This window comes from Cyprinus carpio, chromosome B9 (assembly GCF_018340385.1).
Source record: "Cyprinus carpio isolate SPL01 chromosome B9, ASM1834038v1, whole genome shotgun sequence".
In the NCBI taxonomy this organism is placed as follows: domain Eukaryota; kingdom Metazoa; phylum Chordata; class Actinopteri; order Cypriniformes; family Cyprinidae; genus Cyprinus; species Cyprinus carpio.
In genome coordinates, this window is record NC_056605.1 from 7811211 (window position 1) to 7833115 (window position 21905).

Sequence of the window (21905 nt, forward strand, 5' to 3'; positions counted from 1 at the left end):
GCATGTGATAGGTGTCAAGACTGGATTGGTACACATCAGGAACAGCTGACTGTCGGCTGATGCAAGCGTGACTAACGTGGCCTGACTGAACTAACGCGATGCTGAATTTCAATCAGAACCACTTCCGTCAAGTATATTTATGACAATTATATTGCATACAGTTAGTGTTGGCGGTATGGTTATGTTCTGGGCAAGATTCCACACGCCTGTCCATGCAGCCATGCTTGGAGCCATACAGCGTTCATGTAGCTCGTAGAGTACCAATCCCAATGTTTACGAAGGTAAGACAAGAACTGGACAGAATGGAGTGGCTGGGCATGATTGAAGAGGTTTCTGAGGCCACTCCATGCTGTACCCTAATGATGGCAGTCACCAAAAGGAATAGAGACATTAGAATATGTGTCAACCTCAAACGACTAAACGAAGCCGTCATTCGTGAAAAGTATGTTTTGCCAACCTTGGATGACATCACTTCTAAACTGGCTGGGGCGACAGTATTTTCTAGTCTTGAGGCTGCCAGAAGTTTCTTGGAGATACCGATAGATGACGCTAGCAAGAGGTTGACTACTACTTTTATAACCCCCTTCAAGAGATACTGTTTCCGTCACTTGCCATTAGGCATAACTAGTGCTCCAGAGATATTTCAGAAACGCATGAGTGAGCTACTTCGGAAAGTCAAGGGAGTATGCTGCTATATGGACGACATCTTAGTATATAGTCGTACTCATGAAGAACATGACAATAGACTTGAAGTACTGAAGGCTATCCATGCCTCAGGACTGAAGCTGAAGTAGGAAAAATGCATTTTTGGTCAGAAGGAATTGGGTTTTGTGGGACACCGTCTCAGTCAAGAGGGCATTAGACCCGTCCCAGAAAAGGTCCGTGCTACCCGGGACCTCAGCAAACCCCAAAATCTGACTGAGTTAAAACAGATGCTGGGTATGATAAATTACCTTTTCCGTTACCTCCCACACAGCACTACCCTGTTACAGCCATTGAATAAGCTACTAAGACCTGACACAGTATGGAGGTGGGACAAGACTCAAAAGGAGGCATTCACAAAAGTGAAATAAATGTTAGTAGCGGCCCCAGTGCTGGTATATTATGACGTGAACAAGCCAACAGTCGTCACAGCCGATACCAGCAGTTACAGAATAGGGGGGGCATTACTTCAAGAGCATGATGGGAAGATGCTTCTAGTGGCCTTCTGTTCCTGTACTCTCACAGCCGCAGAGAACCGCTACGCTCAAATTGAAAAAGAGTATTTGGCTTCAGTTTGGACTTGCGGAAAGCTGTCACGATATCTCTGCGGTTTAGAGTCCTTCAAAGTACTCACAGATCATAAACCTTTAGTCCCTTTGATAAACCAGAAAAACCTTGACAAGGTCCCCATTCGCAGCTCCTAATAAGGATGATGTGCTTCAACCCAGTGGCAGTGTATACCCCAGGAAAGTCTCTGCTTATAGCGGACACACTGTCCAGACACCCCCTGGCCAACTCAGAACAGTCAGACCTCGAAGAGGAAGTCGAGGCCTATGTAGCTGGAGTTGAGGAGCACTTGCCAGCTTCAACCCAGAAGCTACATCAGATAGCTGAAGCTACAAAAGCAGATGAAGAGATGCAAAGCATGCTTAAGAACGTCCAGCAAGGGTGGCCTAAACATATAAAAGTGGTGCCTGTCAATCTGTGAGCCTACTTTAGCCAACAAGGGTTTCTGAGTGAGTCTGCAGGGCTTCTCCTGCATGGGTCAAGAATCGTAATCCCAATCAAAATGAGGGATGAAGTTCTTGCTCGCATTCATAAAGGCCACCAAGGACTTAGTAAGTGTTGTGACCAGGCATGCCTGTCAGTGTGGTGGCCAGGCATCAGCTCTGATCTAAAACGTAAAGTGAACCAGTGCCAGTTGTGCCAGATTAATAAGCCCACTCAACGCAAGGAGTCATTGCTAGTGACAAAGTTATCCCCAGGCCCATGGAAGCACCTTGGGGTAGATCTCTGCAAAGCAGGTGGCCTTCAATACTTTGTTGTAGTGGATTATTATTCAAGATTTATTGAAATAGTCCACTTGGTGGACATGACAAACAGAAGAGTGATTGGCAAACTAAAGAGCATGTTTGCATGTTTTGGCGTCCCGGAAAGGCTGTGCTCTGACAATGCTCGACAGTTTACATCAGACGCTGGTGCTACAACCCATGAACAATAAAAAAATGCCCATGTGACATCCAGTCCACACTTGCCACAATCGAACGGAGAATCTGAGAGGGCCGTTCAGACAGCAAAGAAGATACTAAAGCAAGATGAACCTTTCTTGGCCCTTCTTGCGTATAGAGCAACTCCAATAGCAGCTACAGGGTGTAGTCCATCGCAGCTTCTCATGGGAAGGCACCTCCAGACTACAGTTCTAGTGATGGCAAGTAACTTGGTCCCTGAATGGCCTGACTTGAAAAGAGTGGAAATTAAGGATCGCAAAGCCAAGGATTCTTACAGATACTTCTTCAATCAACGGCATGGTGCTAGATCCTAGAAGAAAGGCTAGACGAAAGGGGTCGTAAGTCATCAAGCTGAACAGCCAAGGTCATATTATGTGTCAACTGACCAATGAGAATTTTGCAGGAATCGTAAACATCTCCAAGCCACTCCAGGGGATACTGCTATTCAACATGAACAAGATCTACCCAGCTGCACAACAGATGTTGAGGAAAGTCACCTACCTGGGGTTCCAAGTGAGCAATTACCTGAGGCGAATCAAGGAATGTCTGTTCCTTCCTTAGAACCCACGGCAGTTGTGCTTCATACTCCATAACATGTAGTGTCACCCAAGACCACATGGTGTGGGCAAGTGATAAGAAAGCCATTGCGCTACTAGTCATAATACAGATTCAAAACACACTTCAAAACACTAATTAATGCATAACACTTTATTTGTGGAAAGATTCATTTTGGATAATGTTTTACATTTGTGATGTTATCAGCAGTGAAATTTAAATTTTGATTTAATTTTGTTTGTTTAAAAGTGACATACTTTACCAAAAAGGGGGAAGATTTGATAAATAGTATATGTGTTTGTAAAAAGCTTACCTTATTGTTCTTTTATGAGCCATAAAGGGCCTACGCTAGTAAAATACTACAAATAATTGCTCAACGATGCTTACCAGAAGTGTTTTATCGAAATTAGTCCATACATCCATATCTTTTGGTAAATAATCCATTGTTTTGTTTATGTCCAAACCGCACAAACATGGCGGACAGCACTCACTCACATGAGCTTTGTAACTTTGCAGATATTATACATGCACAAAAGAATAAGAAACACATGAAAATGCATCATATGACCCTTTTAAATAATTGGTTAGGAATTAAATTACAGCGATATGCATATATTTAGGCATTATGTAATTGCTGTAAATCACTGAAAAAATTTACAAGCCATCATACCAAAAACTGTGACATTGATGTTAGTCTCAAATGTCCCAACAGCAAATAAGTTGAAGATGCATGTATAGATCCCATCATCCAGAAGCCTCATTCTAAGTAGCTGAATTGATCCATTTTTCTCGGTAAAGTTCCCAATGAATTGTACTCTGTCCCCCAATCCATTTGAGTGTTCAGTTTTGTGACCTGGGCGAATGGAAAAGAAGGTCTTCTCTTCAGCAGTTTCTTGTGTCTTCTTCTTCCATATGATACGAGTTACATCAGCATCTTCAGCAAACTCAGTCAGCTGACACAACAATGTGGCATTTTCTCCATATATGACTGCTGTGTCATGGCCAATAACTTTTACACCTTTACAGAAAAATGCATACAATACAAGAATTAACAAACATTTTACATGTAGATTTTCAGTTGGACCAGCAGCATTAAACGAAGCTTTGACAGAGACATCTCTGTCTCTCTACTATGCTCCACAAAAAAAGAAAGTCATATAGGATTGGAATGACATGAGGGTGAGTAAATGACATAATTTTAATTTGTTGATGAACTAAACCATTAATCTTTCAAAAAATAAAATGCATGTATGCAACCATGTCTCTCATTGAGTCACAGTCACTTGACTTCCAGCTCATGTTCCTGCTGAAAAAAAAAAATACCTAAAACATTTGAGATAATTTACATATGTATCTGCATTACATATGATTGAAAACAATGACACAACTAGGGTTGCAAAAAGTTGGAAAATTTATTGTAAATTTCAGAAACATTCCAGAAATTTTGGAAACTTTCCAGAATTTTTTTTGGAATCTTCAAGGTATTTTTGGAATGTTTCCAACAGATGACAAAATAAGGGAAGAAGTGGTAATGGTAGTTTATTAAGAGTTGTCAAGATGCACAGGTGAGTAACTTGCATTTGCAGAATAGAGACAGCCAGGAAGTAAATCTGAATAAGATTTAATAAGTAAATCTTGCAGGTGGTTGACGAATCCAGAGTGGAACAGACTTATGTAAGGACTTGAGGCATCAGACTGGAAACAGGTAGATATGAGGTAAGGAGTCCAGTTTTTGCTTACAACCATTACAGCTACTTCCCTTGTCTCCTTATCTGTTTGCTGACAAATGACCAGACCAAGACAAAGCTCTAACATGGATTCTGGAGCTTTTTTCAACCCATCATCAGATCGTTTGCTGAATTATTCCAATCCATCCGTCAAGCCACACCATCACTTTTAGTGGAATGGCCGAGGACTGCTGTGGTTTCCTGTTAAAATACTCTACTTTGAGATGCAGCCTCAACACTTTCCTTCAGATAGAGCCAAGATCACCTACATTATTTCTCTACTCACCGGTTGAGCACTACAATGGGCCAAAACCATCTGGGAGGCTAATGGCCCACTCACCCGCTCTTTAGATGCTTTCACCAACCACTTCTGAGAGGTATTCTCAAATGCTACAAGACTTCTTCAGTCAAAATGCTACTTCTCTATCAGTACATGATCAGTTCTACCACTTACGCCAAAGAGGCTCTACTGTAACAGACTATGCTCTGCAATTTAGAACCTTGACTGCTGCTGGTTATCGACAGGGACAAGCTCCAGAATTATGCCTATGAATAGCTTTTTATGATGATTCAATGGGCCTAGAGAATACCATTCAGCACTCAATCCAGGTTGCACAATGCCTGCCAGCTAACATCATAACCACTGCATCCTCCCCCTGTCTATTTGCCGGCTGAACCTCCATAACCTACCACAGAACCAATACAGCTTGAGTCCTTCCATCTTCCAATAGAATCGCCTGTGTCACATGAATCGCCTACATCTTTACTCTGGTAGAAAGGGTCATCTTCTGCCTGCCTGTCCCATATGACCACTTTATTCATATTTCACCTGAAATAACCAATTTGAACCATATCCCTATAATGGTATCTACTACCTGTCTACCTGTTTCAGCTACGGCACGCTTTGGTGCTGGTTCCCCGGGAAGCTTCATCTCTACAGACCTGCTCTTCCAGCTCTAACTCAGGAGGAAGCAATGCCTACAGATCCTAACACTCCACTCAATCCTGGGAGAACCACTGGGTCAAGGTCAGATTATTCACGTCACGCACTGTAACACTGTGAGTCGGCTACCTTCATGAGGAAAAGATTTCAATTTTGGTGCTGGAGAGATCTACTGTTGGGGCACCCATGGCTACTCCAACATTCTCCAAGGATCTCCAGGATCAGTGGCAATATCCTACAATGGGAAGAGGAATGCTTCCAGCCCTCCTTAAAGAAACCAGTACGGGAAAGACCCAGCAAGATTCAGTCATCCGACACACTCACACCAAAAACTGAAAGCCTAGACTCCTACAGATAGCAAGGGATCCTAGTTAAATAGCAGGCATTTCAGGATGTCTTCAGTAAGCAGCTGGCAATCAAGCTACCACCACATTGGCCATGGGACTGTGGCATTAACCTGATGTCTAGGGTATTACTACCTAAAAGAAAGATATCCCAGAGCAAAGGGCCATAGGAGGCTCTTTGACAAGAATTTATCAGACCATCTACATCCCCTGCCTTGTCCACGTTTTTCTTTATGGCTAAGAAGTACGGAATCTTGCAGCCCTGCAGTTATTACACTGTTCTCAATTTCCTATGTTACATCATCAAGAAGGATGGAATACAAATGGACCAGAGAAAGGTGGAAACCATTAAGGACTGGCCACAACCATCTGCAGTCCGTGAGTTACAGAGATCCTTTGGATTTGCCGATTTCACTGCCAACTTCAGTAAACTCAGTGCCCCATTAACTCTCTGGAGTCGATCCCCGTGTATATGCGTGTTGAGGCATTTTCTCCTGATAACCCCGAAAAGAACTTAAATTACACTTTCAGTTTTGATCGTAAAGATAAGAGCAATACATCAATTGAATCTGTAAAGGGTCTACTTTTATTTGTATTCACACATAATAACAACAAAACTTTGTGCATTGATAAAACCTCACCTCAGGCTACCACCCCGAATCCAACGGCCAGGTAGAACGACTGAATCAAGAACTCACCCGTTTCCTTCGCACCTATTGTCACAACAACCAGACCGACTGGAGTCGTTATAGCCCATGGACAGAATATGCCCAAAACTCCCTCAAAAAGCCAGCCACCCGACTCACCCCTTTCCAATGTGTTCTCGGATTCCAGCCACCCCTGTTTCCTTGGTCTGGAGAACATTCGCACCTCCCTGCCGTAGATGATTGGCTAAGAAGGAGTGAGGAGACTTAAACACCGCTCATGTGCACCTTCAACTAGTGGCTCGCCGAGTGAAGGGACAGGTTGATCGACGCCGCAGAGCTGGTCCAAGTTTCGCTCCTGGTCAATGGGTGTGGCTTTCAACCACAGATCTCCGCCTTGTCGTCCTTGCAGAAAACTCTATCCGAGGTACATGGGTCCTTTCAAAATTATCAGATAAATAACACCAGTCTCATATCGTTTAGCATTGCCCGCCACCTTTCATATCTCCCTGCTCAAGCCTGCCGGTGGACCTGGAGGAGAGAGGGACCAGGATGAGGCCGCCGAGGAGAGCACCCCTCCCATGAGCATCGACGGTGAGGAGGTCTATCAGGTGCGAGCAATCCTAAACTCCCGACGCTAAGGCAGGGTCCTTCAGTATCTCATTGACTGGGAGGGGTATGGTCCGGGGGAACAGTCCTTGGCAAATTTTTAGGACATCTTGGATCCCAATCTCACCACCGAGTTTCACAGAGACCACCCCGACCAACCAGCCCCCAGACCCCGTGGAAGACCTTGGCATCTATAAGACCAATTTATAAGCATCTATAAGACCAATGTACCTCGGACTAATCACCACCAGGTGTTCTCAATCTCACTCCCCATATAAGCTGGTTCCAGACTCTCACTCAACGCGAAGTCTTGTTTAGCCCCGTCTAGCATTTCTGAGCATTTACTTCTGATTGTTTACCTGTGCATTATCTTGGAGTGCCCCTCTTCTATTGATTCTCTGCCGCCTGCCCTTCTGACCCTCTGCTTTAATTCTGACCTGTTACTTGCCTGCCGACTGCCCTGATCCAAGCCTGGTAACTGACCTCGATTCAGATTATCTGTGATATCCTTGACGCTGTTGTTAGACCTCTGCATGGTTGTACTACGTATTCTAATAAACATTGCAAATGGATCCGAATGCCCCATGCAGCTCATTATGCGGGCCTTTGTCTTCTCAGGTGTGAATCACACAAATATTCATGATAGTTGACGCCTACTCGCATATGCCCTTTACAAACAAAAAGTGTCTTAGAAAATTTAAATCAACCTATTTTTTTCTGTGAGTGAGTAAACAAGATGATTTTCACATCATTTTGAAGTAAAAATTCTAGGCTACAAGCTCCAGGTTTGACAGTCTTGTTAACAAATGTTATGTATTTGTTTTATGACCTTATTTCAGTGACTTCAAAATTTTAGTTTTTCACTAACCATGCATAAACGTTGTTTTCTCAAAAACACAATCTTGTACATACATAACGCTTTTCATAGCTATGTGAAAATAAGTGTATAATTGGAACAGTTCATTGTTGGAGCTGAGCTGGTGATCTGAATGAGAGATTAAGAGAGAAAGAGAGATGCAGAGCAGGGCGATGTGAGGAACAGGACTGAGAACTGCTGCTTTAGAACACTGAATTTGAAACTTGTGAATCCATTAGAATCGTTAGAAAGAATCATGATTCATATATGAATAGATTTTTATGTGCACCCCTATTTCTCTTCCCCTTCTCTAAAGCAGTGCAGCATGGCCTCGCCCCCTTTGTTGCGTGTTCCCGTGTGCGGGGTTTGTCTGGGTTTGTGATGTCACAAACCCAGGAAGTCACTCGTTTTAATCCCTACGAGCCGTTTTTGTAGGCATTAACCCTTTTGAAGTCGATTAACGCGTATACGCGTTTTGGGGTATTTTCTCCTGATAACCCCGAAAAGAACTTAAATTACACTTTCAGTTTTGATCGAACAGATAAGAGCAATACATCAATTGAATCTGTAAAGGGTCTACTTTTTTTTGTATATAGACATAATAACAACAAAACTTTGTGCAATTATAAAATAAAGATAACAAACCAGGAGTGCTGTCTGCAGCCTTTGTCTGCGCTGATCTTCAGTTACAAACGCGTCATTAAAATAAACTGTAACTCAGTGAATACTCAACGAAGAGACATGAGAGAGATATCTATAGAAAGCCTGACATGTCTACTTTTAAACTAAATAAATTGCTGCCGAAAACAAATATTCTGTGATAAAGTAATCCATATGAAAACAACGCGATGTCCGTTTTTCACGTCTCCCTTCATTATCTTCTAATGCGACCACGCCCCCGCGCCGAGCGCGCTATTCAAATTATAATGTTTCACTGAAGCGCGCGGCTTGAATACGCCCACACAACAGAAGACAACGTAGCGAGATTGTTCTTCAAGTTTTTTTTATTTTACTGTTTGCTTCGCGATGAGAGGAATAAGACATAATTCACCCCAAAAAGATGTGACGTGGTTGAGGATTTGAGATTTGGATTTCCTCAGAAAAAAAGAATGAAGCACTTTATTCAGCAGAGATCATAAAAATGAGTAAGTCTCTTTTTATTTATTTATATACTTGTACTAGTTTTCACATAACGTGTAGACATTTCACTAGTTAGACTTTTTCCAAAGACTTTTTCCAAACTATAATTCCTGACTAAATGTACAATCAAGTGAAAAATCATGAAGTTTCAATAACAATATACACTACTATACCATTCAAAAGCTTGATATAAATAATATAAATGTACCAATAAATGTAACTGTAACAAATGTAATAAACAATGCTGTTCTTTCAATTTATCCCCCCTAAAAAACCTGAAAAAAATATTCTCAGCTCTTTTCAACATTAATAATAATAATAATGATAATAATAACAATAAAAAATTTTTTGTAGAAAATAAGATTGTTAAAAGGATTTCTGAAGGATTGTGAGACTGGAGTAATGATGCAAAAAATTCAGTTTGAAAGTCAGCTTTGATTGTTCCTAATAAACTGTTTAAACTGCACTCACAAGTGAGTATTAAATTATGTTGTGGGATAATTAAATATATTCTAAATAAACTACAAACATAAAATTATATACATTTATTTTGTCCTCACATTCTTTCTTGTAACTCTTAGCCTCTCAGTCACACAGCTGACTGAATGGCTCATTATGCAGCTCATTATGCAGGCCTTTGTCTTCTCAGGTGTGAATTCATGATAGTTGACGCCTACTCGCATATGACTTTTACCAACAAAAAGTGTCTTAGAAAATTTAAATCAATATATTGTTTTCTGTAAGTGAGTAAACAAGATATTTTCACATCATTTAGAAAAAAAATTCTAGGCTACAAGCTCCAGTTCTCAAAAGTCCCGGGAACCAATTTTCTGTATGTGTTTTATTGCCTTATTCAAGTGATTTAACATTTTTAGTTTTTCACTAACCACTCACAACTTTTTTTTCTCAAAAACACAATCATGTACATACATGCTGCTTACATATTATTATAGCCCAGTTTGTGCTGATTACAGTGAGATTAGACTTTAGCCATTTAGATATTTATAAGAAACTGAAAAAAGCACAAATGTCAGGGCATGACAAAACTTCTCCAGGCCCCAAAAATACCCTTAGACTCCAGAGGGTTAAACTGCCGGAATTTTAAAGGACAATATCTCCGTTTGCATTAAACTTTCAGCACTGCAACTTTGCAGATATAGTTTACAGTAACATTTCACACTAACTAATGTTAAAAAAGTGAAATCGCAATTAATCACCCCTTTAAAAGTCCCTAACTCAGACTAATCTTTGCTCAAAAAAACCTTCTTGAGACAGACAATCTCCAAGACTCTTCAAAACTCTCCCCTTGAGTTTGATTTTTCAGTAGTTTTTATCTTCAAGTAACTTTGTCAGTTCCCTGTGGACTTTCCTATCTTCAGGAGAACCAGAGGAAAACCTCCAGCTCACTCCTAAAGAACTCATCAAGAACCTCCGTTGTCTACCGCATCGGGACTCTTGTTCAACAAAAAAGCCAATGCAAGTAACCGTTTACAGCTATTTAGATGTGTGTTTAAGTTTGAGCCCATTTTTAAGTTGATTTTGGATTCTCTGATGATTCTCATTAGGTTGTGATTAACTGATATGAAATACTGCCATTCTTTTGTTCTTCTCTCTCTCATTCCTTACTTTCCTTAATTCTGTATATATGTGTTTTGCTTAGTTTAGTTGTATGTTAGCTATAGTTTCATTTATTAAATCCCTTATAATCACAATTGATTGTCTCTGTGTGCTGCTCACAATTCGGAGTCACTGAATGTTGATTGTTGCTACATGCTAAACTACTGCTAGTACTGCATAAAGTAGGAAAGTTATTCTTCGTTGGCCAGGAAGATAATCTTTCCTAGACTTGATAAATTAATATATTGTCTGCTCGGTGGACGAACAGATCAAATAATTGTAATATCAATTCTGCTACAATTAATTCTAAGATCTAATCTAAATATTCATTATTAATTATAACTAGTTATAATTAATCATAAATATTTCCCTTTTGAGCTAATTTGCTACAGTACATTTGTTACCAAAGTATTCCATCAGCTAAAAGAAGTTTTCTGCACCGCTGTCCTCTCACAGTGGCATGGTAAGCCTCTTCGTATCCATCCATGTGCCTACTTCTCTAAGAAACTGTCCCCGGTGGAGCACAACTATGGCATTGGCAACCGGAGGCTTTTAGCCATCAAACTGGCCCTGGGGGAGTGGAGACACTAACTGGAGGGAGCTAAACATCCATTTCAAGTCAAACTGACCATTGAAAGCTGGAGTAAATCTGTGAAGCACACACACTGAACCCTCATCAAGAACACTGGGCACTCTTCTTCAACTTTTCACTAACATATTGACCCAGACACAAGAACCAGAAGGCAGATGCACTCTCCCTTCTACAGTACATACCAGAGAGATCTACACCAAACCGATCGTTGGACAGTCAGAACACTGAGGCTGCCTGCTCAGAGCCTGTTCTGCCAGGAGGTCCTGAGGGGGAAATCTACATACCAACTGCACTTCGCATACCCCTCATGCAGGGCCGTACGCACCATTGAGGATCCCCGAGGACCGGACCTCTGTATTTTTCCAATAACAAAAGTTGTAAAATAATAATCTTATATTAATTCTGCTTTGGTGCAGCAAGGATTAAAAGCCAAGGTAACAGATTTTCTCATCTGAGATGCCTCAGCGGTCTTATAGCGCTCATCAGTGTCAAAGTGTTTGTGATGGCCAATCAAATCAAAGTAGGCGGGTTTATGTTCACAGCGCTGAGTGAAAAAAAAATCCATCTTGACCAAGATTAATGGTCAAAGAGACACACAGCATGATCATCACATGTAAATCCATGACAGAAATCATGAGCTAAAAACTTCCTCGGATTGACTACCCCCACCTAAAAGACAAGACCCAGACTGAGATTCCTTATGAGACCTTTTAACCTCTTTGTTCCTCAAGAACACGTCCTCATGTTCATAGAAAGGCATAAAGACTTCTTTACATGTATATATGCACCAAAATGATGCTAAAAGGAATTATGAGCAACTAATCATTTCTACGCATAACTCCATGTGACGTATGTAACCCACACCTTTGACTATCATGTCCTATTCACTCAATTTGTATGTCTTTGAATAACTACTGAATAGTTTACAGGTATATATTTATTTTGGGTATATATGCTTTAATTTATATTCATGCTTTAAACATTTTTTTATCAATCAATTCTTTGTAAAATGTATTATATTCTTGTTATAGAAATCATGTCCAAATTATGCTCTGCAAGAGCGGGCAAATTCGGACCATGTGACTAATTAGGAGGAGAAACATAGTAACACCCCAAGCTAAAACATACCAAAGTATGCTTTTTTTCACCATCGCTGTTTGCCTTAGGGGTTTTGCCACTGCCTTTTGCCGCCGCTTTTTAGCGCTCTTTGAGCATGCTCTGGCTTACATGACAGCTGTTCCGTACATCATGAGGAGAAAATCCATCTAGTCTCATCACACTCATATTCTCTTTCTTTACTTCAGTTTATTTTCTTTTCCGTGGAGAGTTTTGTGTTATGAGTCAAGTTTTGCCGCAACGCTTTGTCTCCAAGTCCGACCTCGTGTCTGTGTGTGCCTCAAAACTTCAACTAGCCCACAACTCTGCATCTTCAGCCAACGTCCAAACATTGGCTTCCCAAGATGTCACTCTGAAAGAGTACTGCACTTCCAGCCAATCAACAAACTTTGGAAACCCCTTTCTGCACTGATGACAACAAGGGAATCCCCTAATCAAGCAACGTAAGTACCTCCAGATTCTAGCTGAACTGGTGCATTTAATATAAATTTTAACCTCATTGAGGAACTCAATGCTAGGGTTAATTCAGTGATTGATGGTTGTTCAGATCTATGCAATTGCACATATTGCTATAAACTTGGGGTTTCACATTTTCATTCTCTTTAAACTCATTCTTTCCTCACTTTCTCTCTTCCTGCAACTTGTTTGAATGTATGTCTATGTGTTAGATTAGTTTATATTGTCTTAGATTTATCCAAAATATTCTTATTTATATTACAAGTTAATGTCTTAAACTGCTGATCTTGTTACTGTGCTAATTAATAATTTTCACTATATTTTGGATATTAATATCCATTGCAGAGTTCATGTTATATGGCTTGTTCAGTGAATCGCTGGCCGACTCAATGATCAGCCGTAAAACAGTGATTCTGTCCAAATTCCCTATTAAATCATAAATAATTGCCTTTGAGCTAAATTTACCTGTTTCCTTTACACTGCGATAAAGAGAAAGATAGATAGTGATGAGAGAAGAAGTGCAGGTAGGCCTACTGCCCACTGTGCCCAGGATGGGATTAGCATTATTACAATCATGTTATTCCTAATTACCACAGACATTTATGATCTTTGTTAATTGCAGTGGAAACTGTAGGCTCAATTTAACAACACCACAAACACTATATGTAATTTGTCATATTACTATTATTGAATAAATTAGCGTAACTTCCATAGTTAAGCCAGTAGTTGGCGATAAATGACCTTTTTATGTGTGAGTAACTAAACCTGTCATTGTACAAAAACGTTGACTAACTAAAGGAAAAAAGTTGCTAAAATTGTTTGATTTTTGAAGCTTATAGACACTGCTCATATAAAACACTTTTTTATTTGTTTAAAACACGTTTATGTACTGTTTAAGAGATTTCTATCATCTAAATATAAAATGATGTAAACACCAATATTAATATAAAATTAAATATATAATGTACTAAATTTAAATACATTCTGACAGGAGAGACAAGTGAGGAGTCACAGAGGAAGGGACAATGAATACAGAGGAAGAAAAACAACAAAGAGTAGTATAAGATGATGGAGAGAGAAATGAACAGAAAGAATGTAATTTTGAAGACAGCAAGACAAAGGGAGATGAGAGAGAGGGAGCAGGCTATGGAAAGCAGAGAGAGACAGAAAAAGAGGCTGAGAGAAAGAGCAAAGGAGATATAAAGGGAAAAGACTTGGAGAGATCGCACAAGAAGAGACCAGGCTACAAAAGAGGTGACAGGAGGAGAGAAGAGAGAGAGATGAGAGGGAAAAGAGCTGATGGCAATCAGAAAAACACATTTCTAAATTAATTTGATCCAGCCAAGTTTAAAAAGAAACAGCTAACAGATAAAGATAAGTACTGCCTTCTAAAAATCAAGTGGTTCAAAGATAACAATAATTACTCTAAAACAAAGTTTGGTGAAAAGCAATTATGCTGTAACATGAAGTGGGAGGAGAAATATCCTTGGCTTAGATATTCAGTTTCAGAAGATTCCACCTACTGTGCTATTTGTATGTCAATTAGCCATAAAAAAAAAAAATAATTACAAACGAGATTTTCATAAATGAAGGACTTTGTGACTGGAAAATCGGAGAGAAGATGGGAATCATTTCAAACCACAGTTGTAGTCTAGGGCACCTAAAGGCTTCTGGGTTTGCTGAGAATTTTCTGTCAGTTGCACAAGGGTATCAGAAAAGCATAAATTCTGTTCTAAGCTGTGCATAGGCAGAGAAGGTCAGTGTGAATCACAAAGTTCTCCTTTCCATTCAGGATGTTATAATCAAAGAGGAACATAGCACTATGTGGTAACTAGGGATGGGTACCGAGAACCGGTACGTAATTGGGTCAATTACGATAATTACAATATCGGACTACCGATAAGCTTCAGGACAAACGATACTGTTATCGATACTTGCATTGTTTTATCTATGTATATTTCAATGTTAATGGCGAATTAGAAGCTGCTGCTTTTCATTTTCCTTCACTGAATGATATGGCCGACGTTTGCATGCAATCAGTCATCACGGAAAGAGTGAAACATTTGAAAGTGTGGGCTCACATTACAAAACTAAGTGACACCAGTGTCAGATGCAATATGCAGTAGTGTACAAAGGAGGCAACACTAGTATTAAAATGAAACATTTACTAACAAAACGGCATCTACCTCAAGCAATGCGCTGTACTATGTCTCCCACCTCCAGCTCCAACTGAAACTCGCGAGACACATTCACATCAAATGTTAATTTAGCGGTAGAGTTACACTCACGAGACTTATTCGCAATCACAAAAGTACATTATTTGCGTGTGCTTTAAAGCCTTGCCAGTTAAACATTTAATTTGCGTGCTGTTCTGACATGTGCTTATTAAGAGCATGTACACCCGATCGAAACATGCGTACAGTAAAAAGGCCAGTCAAACAGCACCTGATTAGTTAGTTATCTTAATTATCATCTGATTGCGCTTATACTGTCAAAACACACAAGGTTTACATATAAAAACAGTTAGTTACGTAAGACCCTTGAGCAAGGCACTGTACCCCCAACTGTACCCTGTGCAGAGTTCACTGCTATGTGTGTGCACCACTGTTGCCAACTCTTGCGAGACAAATAAGCAACCAAAGCTTCAAAAACAAGCCCAATATTTTTTGCTGATTTATTATCATCAATATTTTTTATTACCAATTATTTATTACCAATAAATGAGCCTGCAACATATTAAACTGAAACTACTCTTTTATCTAAAAAGTAAAAAGTTATTTTACAAAAATCAAAGTGGGAACAATACTCATCTCTAATCACCTGGATTAGAGAGATGGAAAAGGAGAAGAACACAAGAGCTTCAAAGGGAAGCTTTAACATAGTCACATATTAATAGCCTAATAAAATATATTCAAACCAAAAGTATATACTGTATATATTACTATAAGCCTACTTGTATTTTTGTTTTATTATTACAGCCCGTGATAATACATAAAAACATTGTAAAAATTAAAAATTACCTTATAAAAGAAAGTCATCCCACTCCTCTATTACATCTACTATCATCACTTGGATTACAGCGTCACGCTCCTTCTTTTTGAACATGATGGGCGGAATATTGGATGAAATACGCTACAGCACTTATATTATTGCACTAATTGGCTTTTACATGTGAGCAGACAGAGTGTCAATCAATGTATTGGAGAATACGGTGAACATAAATGTAAAGAAACAAAGTTGCTTGTCAGATTTTCCTAACAAGCAACCATATTTAAAAAAAAAAAAACCACAACCCGTGAAACGGAACTTTACAAAAAAAGAAGCCCATAGTCGCATATAATAAGCGGGCTTGGCAACTGTGGTGTGCACTTCGATGGTAGTCTCGCCTAGCCGCAGGCTGAAGGTCTGGAATCCATGACAGCATTCATTGGCCAAGGCCCGCCCATATGTATCAGATGTTTACTTGACTTGACTTGATAAGTCATGTGATCTCAGTTGGTGGTGTCCACCTGAGTTGACGTCACTTTTTTAAATGACGTACGACTCGCATTTACTGGGGAATATCCGTTTTGTCTGCTTACATGGCACACGCAAATGCACGTATCCAATTCATATCCGATTTATTACCACATATGAATGATGCCTGAATCCGATCTGAGAAAATCAGAATCCATGCAGTTTTTTCCTGCTTACACGTTCACCGGTCATATTCGATCTGTGCCACATGAGAGGAAAAAATCGTAATTGGGTCACTTGAAACATGCAGTGTAAATGGGGCCAAAGTGACAAAGTGTGACGAAGTGACAAAGTGAAGTGACATACAGCCAAGTATGGTGACCTGTACTCAGAATTCGTGCTCTGAATTTAACCCATCCAAAGTGCACACACACAGCAGTGAACACACACACACCCTGAACACACACCCGGAGCAGTGGGGAGGTATTTATGACCAGACTTGCATCGTCCCGTTGAATAGATGAATGAAAGAATCCCGGTCAAATAGATACATCTGAATTACACCATATAATGCCATATAATATACGGGTGTATACTTTACATTGAAGGGAAATCATAATTGCAATATATAATGAATTCTGATTAAATATTTCCACTTATCTGGCATAGGTTGTGATGTATAATAAATATGTATGAAAATGGAAAATGTTGGAATGAACCATCATAAATATGAACTAGATGAGTAAAGTTGGAAGACAAAGTCAAAGTTGGCTTGAAAAAGCCTAGCCAGAAAGTTTGAAGTAGTTTTAAAGCTTGCAATGTTTGCTGGCATGTTTCTAGCATGATTAGCATGTTACTAGCATTTTGTTAACATGATGAGAAAGTCAGGATAAATATTACTGTACAAATCTCTAAAATCTATTCTTGTAATCAAGTCTTCCCTTAAAATAAATCATTTTAATATCCAAAAATAATTTGTAGATAACTATTAGTATATTACCCAACACTGAAAAAAAAAAAAAAAAAAAAAAAAATTCAAGCTGCTTCAACTAATTATTATTTAGAAACTAGTTCCACAAAATTTTTACGTTCAGTCAATTTCTCTCTTCAGAGTGTTATCTGAATGATTATTTTTCAGTTGGCTCAACCTTTACTGAACTAGTTTTACAGTCCATTCAGCTAAAATGTTTTAATTGGTCAAACATTTAGAAAACTACAGCAAGTTTAACCATTTACTCCATGTGTTTTATATGTTTATAATTGGGCATCATAAGAAATTGCTGTGGAACTAGTTATTTCATTTTATATATTTTGATAGTTTAACAAGATTAAAATGATTAATTGGTGTCTTTCATTCACTAAAAACACACATTACAACAACTAATAGCCTTTATTTAATAACAATCTGCATTTATAACATTTTTCATACAGACTAAACATAGAGGCTCAAAGAAAAAAAATATCACTTACATACTGAATGGCCTGAGGGTCAGTAAATTAACAGCACATTATCATTTTTGGGTGAACTATCCCTTTAAAGCTCCAGGGGACAAACATTACATCTGTAATACAACTGCAAAATTCAGTTTAAACTTTAAGTAACTAAACAAGTTAAACAAAGTGTTTGCAAACAAACATTTACAAAAATTTCTACTGTTCACATTATATTTATATAGTGCTATACAGTACTGATTGTGTCAAAGCAGCTTTACAGTGTCAACAGGAAAATAGTTTTTCAATAATGCAAGAGAACAATAACAAGTTATTTTTCCAACCAAGTCCTTTCATTGATGATTTGGTGATGTCATCATCCAGTTCATCTCTCTTCCAATAGTATCTGTGCAATCAGTCAAACATGCAAGCCAAAGGAGACAGTGGCAAGCAACCAAAACTCCATCTGTTACAGAATGGAGAAAAAACCTTGGAAGAAACCAGGTTTCTCCTCTGGCCAGACGAAACCAGCATTTTGTTTAATTCCAGGCTGCAACACAGGTCAGATTGAGCACAGGAGGCTGGTACTCGTGGTCTTGTCCTGATGACCTTCTAGGTGATCTAGATATGGACTGGATCCAGGTGACTGCAGTGACCTCAGAATAAGAATAAAACAGAGTAGTAATATTAGAGTAGATACCACTGAGAACAATAAAGCACATTATAATTACAGTAAAAACTCTAAAACTCTAGTTGCAGTGGAGCAGTCAGGTCATGTGCCAGTGTTTGGTGTATTGGAAGAACTCGCTGGCCAGCTTCTGAAAAATTGCAATGATGACAAAGCACTAATAAAACTTTTGGCCACACCCTGATGGAGAAAGAAAAGTACAATTTATCTAAAAAAAAAAAATGAAAAAATTTTTTAAAAAAATAAATAATTTGCAATGTAACAATATCAGTTAATTAAATTTGTGATGAAACATAAGTTGCAACCATTTTTGGAACACAAAAAAAATGGCATAATCCATCGCACAGCACAGGGAGCATTGATGTTGACTGTTCATTTGTTGCAAGGATTTAACAGAACATCTACATTTCATATTATAGGGCTACCTTAAACAGCATAAAAATAATAACATAATATAACGATCCTGTCTTTTGTTGATAAATACTAGTGGTAACGTTTTACAAATTGATTGAGCAGTTGTCCCAGTGTTTACTGAGCCAAGGTCTTTCCCAGACCCAGTGCACGAACTCGTGTGCACAACATACCGACTCACTACCTAGGTAACTGACTGAGATGCACCTTGCCTTGATAATGGCCTTATGTGAAAGGATTCAGTTCATTTTCATCCAGCTATGAACTCCCCTTTCCAAAGCACCATTCACGAGACCACACATACAATTCGCCCTGGCTGGTTGTTAGTCTCCAGTAAAAGTTTACACCTTTTTAATGTTTTAATAAATTCAGTCTAAGTAACTTACAAATATGTATTCAGTAGCACTTAAAAATCCAATTAACTTACAAAACACTTCTAAATATCCACTCAAAAACACTAAATATGTTATATGATTTTGTCTATAAATTTAGTCTAAAAAGGAACATTTATTTAGTGCACCTTACCTGATGCTTGAACTTGAGAAGATGGCGCTGCTGTTTCTCCGACAGTCACTCAGGCTCGTGCACGTGCGGAATGATCTCAGAAATACAATTTAAATTCACGTCTCGCACCCTTTATTGCCCGTTTTGAACTGGAATCATGGTGGAATATCCTGTGATGTTTACTAAATGTCTGACGTGATAAGAGAAGCGTATGAAACATGCAGAGGACTGTTATTGCGCGCGCGCGCGCGCACACACACACACACACACACACACACACACAATAGAATTATACATATAAAGCACCCAGTTATAAAAGAATAATGTTTGCAACGTCGTTTGTTCTATATAGCCTACAGTATATTTAATCAACGCAGGTTTCACAATATCAAGGGCTCTGTAGCACTTTTAACACCTTTACAAACAACAGACTATCAAGCTGTGGTGCCTAGAGAAAATGTCGTAGATTCGCTGCCATCATAGAGCTATGGACACTAGGGTACACTGTGGTGTCTGTTTGCATGTTAGCTAGCCTACTCACCTGCTATTTTTACGCAGAATAAGGAAAATAAAATCAGACCATGCAGCGGTGTCACGGAGAGAAGCATATCGTTCAGTCTAACGCAGTCCATCCATCCATACTACAACAAAGACCGTTCATTCGATTTTGTCGTAATCTTTCACCCTGTTATTTCATCTTCAAGCTGGGGTTCTTTTAATCCATCCAACATGTAGTTTTACTGTGTAAAACCGGAGTTTTCGTACAGTAAGGAAGATGGACGGATCGCCACTTTATCTGACTAGTTATCTGATATATAACATATATACACTGTATATATAAGCGAGGAGCTTACATTCTTAATACCGTAGCTCCACCTTTCTGTTTTAAGGGGTAATTTGCTTTTATTACACACAATACGACATACTGTATGATGTTTACATTTTATAATGACATATTAAGCATTTTAAAAAAATTAATCTTGTGTAATTTAGTTGTATGCAGTTATTCGTTTCATTGTATTATGCGAGTTATTTCCTGTTTGTGATATTAAAAATAATGTTTGAAATTTTTATATGAAATGTACTTTAAATCACAAGATTCAAAATAAATGTTTACTCCAAAGTCAAGAACATGTGCATCATACATTTTTCTAAATGAGAACTAAAACATTTCAATAAAACACACACAAACAAACGGTAGCATAATTTTAAAAGTAACAATCAAAATGTACACAATAATTAAACTGAACTTTATAAAATGAACAATTCACTATTAAGCCCATTCTGTCATGACAATCCTGCATGAAAATTAACAAAATGTACAATTCACTCTTGGGCACATGTTGTAATGACAATCTTGCAAAAATAACTCTCCTGAACACAAGAAGAAATATGAAGGGCACTCTGGAAGCTTCTGGTTGTTCCAGGAGATTGTTGAGGGTCTTTTCCTTGTCCTCTTCCTCCATTATGAGAAAAAGAGGCTCTTCCACTGATCCCCTGAGCTGATGTCTGTTGTAATGGAGCCATTTCACAACTTCTGTCTGGGAATACTGGGATCTCCTTCATTAGTATTAGTAGAAAATATATACTATAGTCTTTCCACCGATTTTGTAGTCCAACAATGACAAGGAAATAAAACTTGAAAGAAAAAGGAAGAATGTGCCTCTGAGGTAGCAGTTTCACTGATGCTTGTACAGTTGCCAAATGCATAGGCTTTCTAGCATTGTTATGATGCTACTATAGCAACAATTTAGGACAGTCCATTTCACAAAGTCGAATTTTAATTGTTACATCTGACAAAAACTTTTTGTGCAAGCGGTTCAGCTAAGAATGCAGCACTACTGAGTAAGCTAAAGGTATGATGAAATAATTCCCTAATGTTTAATAGAGGGCTAGATGGTCGTAGTTAGTTGGTTATTTTAGACCTTGTGGTTTAAAAAAAAAAAAAAACTTCCACTGACCTGTCTCGCAACCAAAATGCAATCTGTGTGAACCCTGTGTTCCAATCGTTGTAGTAGTAGCGGGCAGGCTTGTTTACAGTCTGACAAATACGTGAATGGGCCACAAAAGGTACTTTTTGCCACGTCATTGCCCCCTTTTGTTATCTCACCCACCCCCTCATCAGTTCAGTTAGCAGACTGAAGAAGCTGTGTGACTGGTGAGTGGGATCACCTGCAATACAGAGGGCTTTGCGAGTGAGACGGGTTCCGTAAATGTCCTGGAGGGGAGAGAGACACCAGTGATCTTCTCAGCTGCTCTCACTATGTGTTGAAGAGTCACAAGAAGGATGCAGTCTGGATTTGAATGGAGGTCCATGAGCAGGCACTGAGCAAAGGGCACAGCTCTTGCATATTACAGTCCTGAGAAACCCACTATGGTTAGTGCAGACACAAGCAGTTTCGGGTTAGGAGCTGCTTTGCTTCAAGTCCATGGGGATGCAGCCATATTCTTTTCCAGAACTTTGACTGAAACAGTGCAGTTACTCCAAAATTTAAAAAAAGGATTGCGTGACAGACACACTTCCTCTGAAAAAACATGTATGTGGATACAATTGTTATTCAATGTCAATAAGAGGGAATGTGTTAAGCCAAATTCATAAAGGGCAT

The 21905-nt window shown here is 39.0% G+C and overlaps 1 protein-coding gene across 2 annotated transcripts in view; it reads right to left on the reverse strand.

Annotated features, from left to right (window-relative positions):
* The window catches only part of LOC109082459 (nectin-1-like), a 38827-nt gene extending 18644 nt beyond the window's left edge, over window positions 1–20183 (reverse strand). The window contains exons 1-2 of one of the 2 annotated variants that reach the window (XM_042730845.1): window positions 19841–20181; window positions 3436–3783 (exon numbers count right to left, since the gene is read on the reverse strand). In XM_042730845.1, coding sequence (XP_042586779.1) covers window positions 3436–3783; window positions 19841–19931 — 439 coding nt within the window. In that variant the 5' untranslated portion in view covers window positions 19932–20181. Of the gene's footprint in view, window positions 1–3435; window positions 3784–19840 lie in introns of both variants that reach the window. The other variant, XM_042730846.1, reaches the window with a different exon arrangement.
* Between the last annotated feature and the right edge of the window lie 1722 nt (window positions 20184–21905).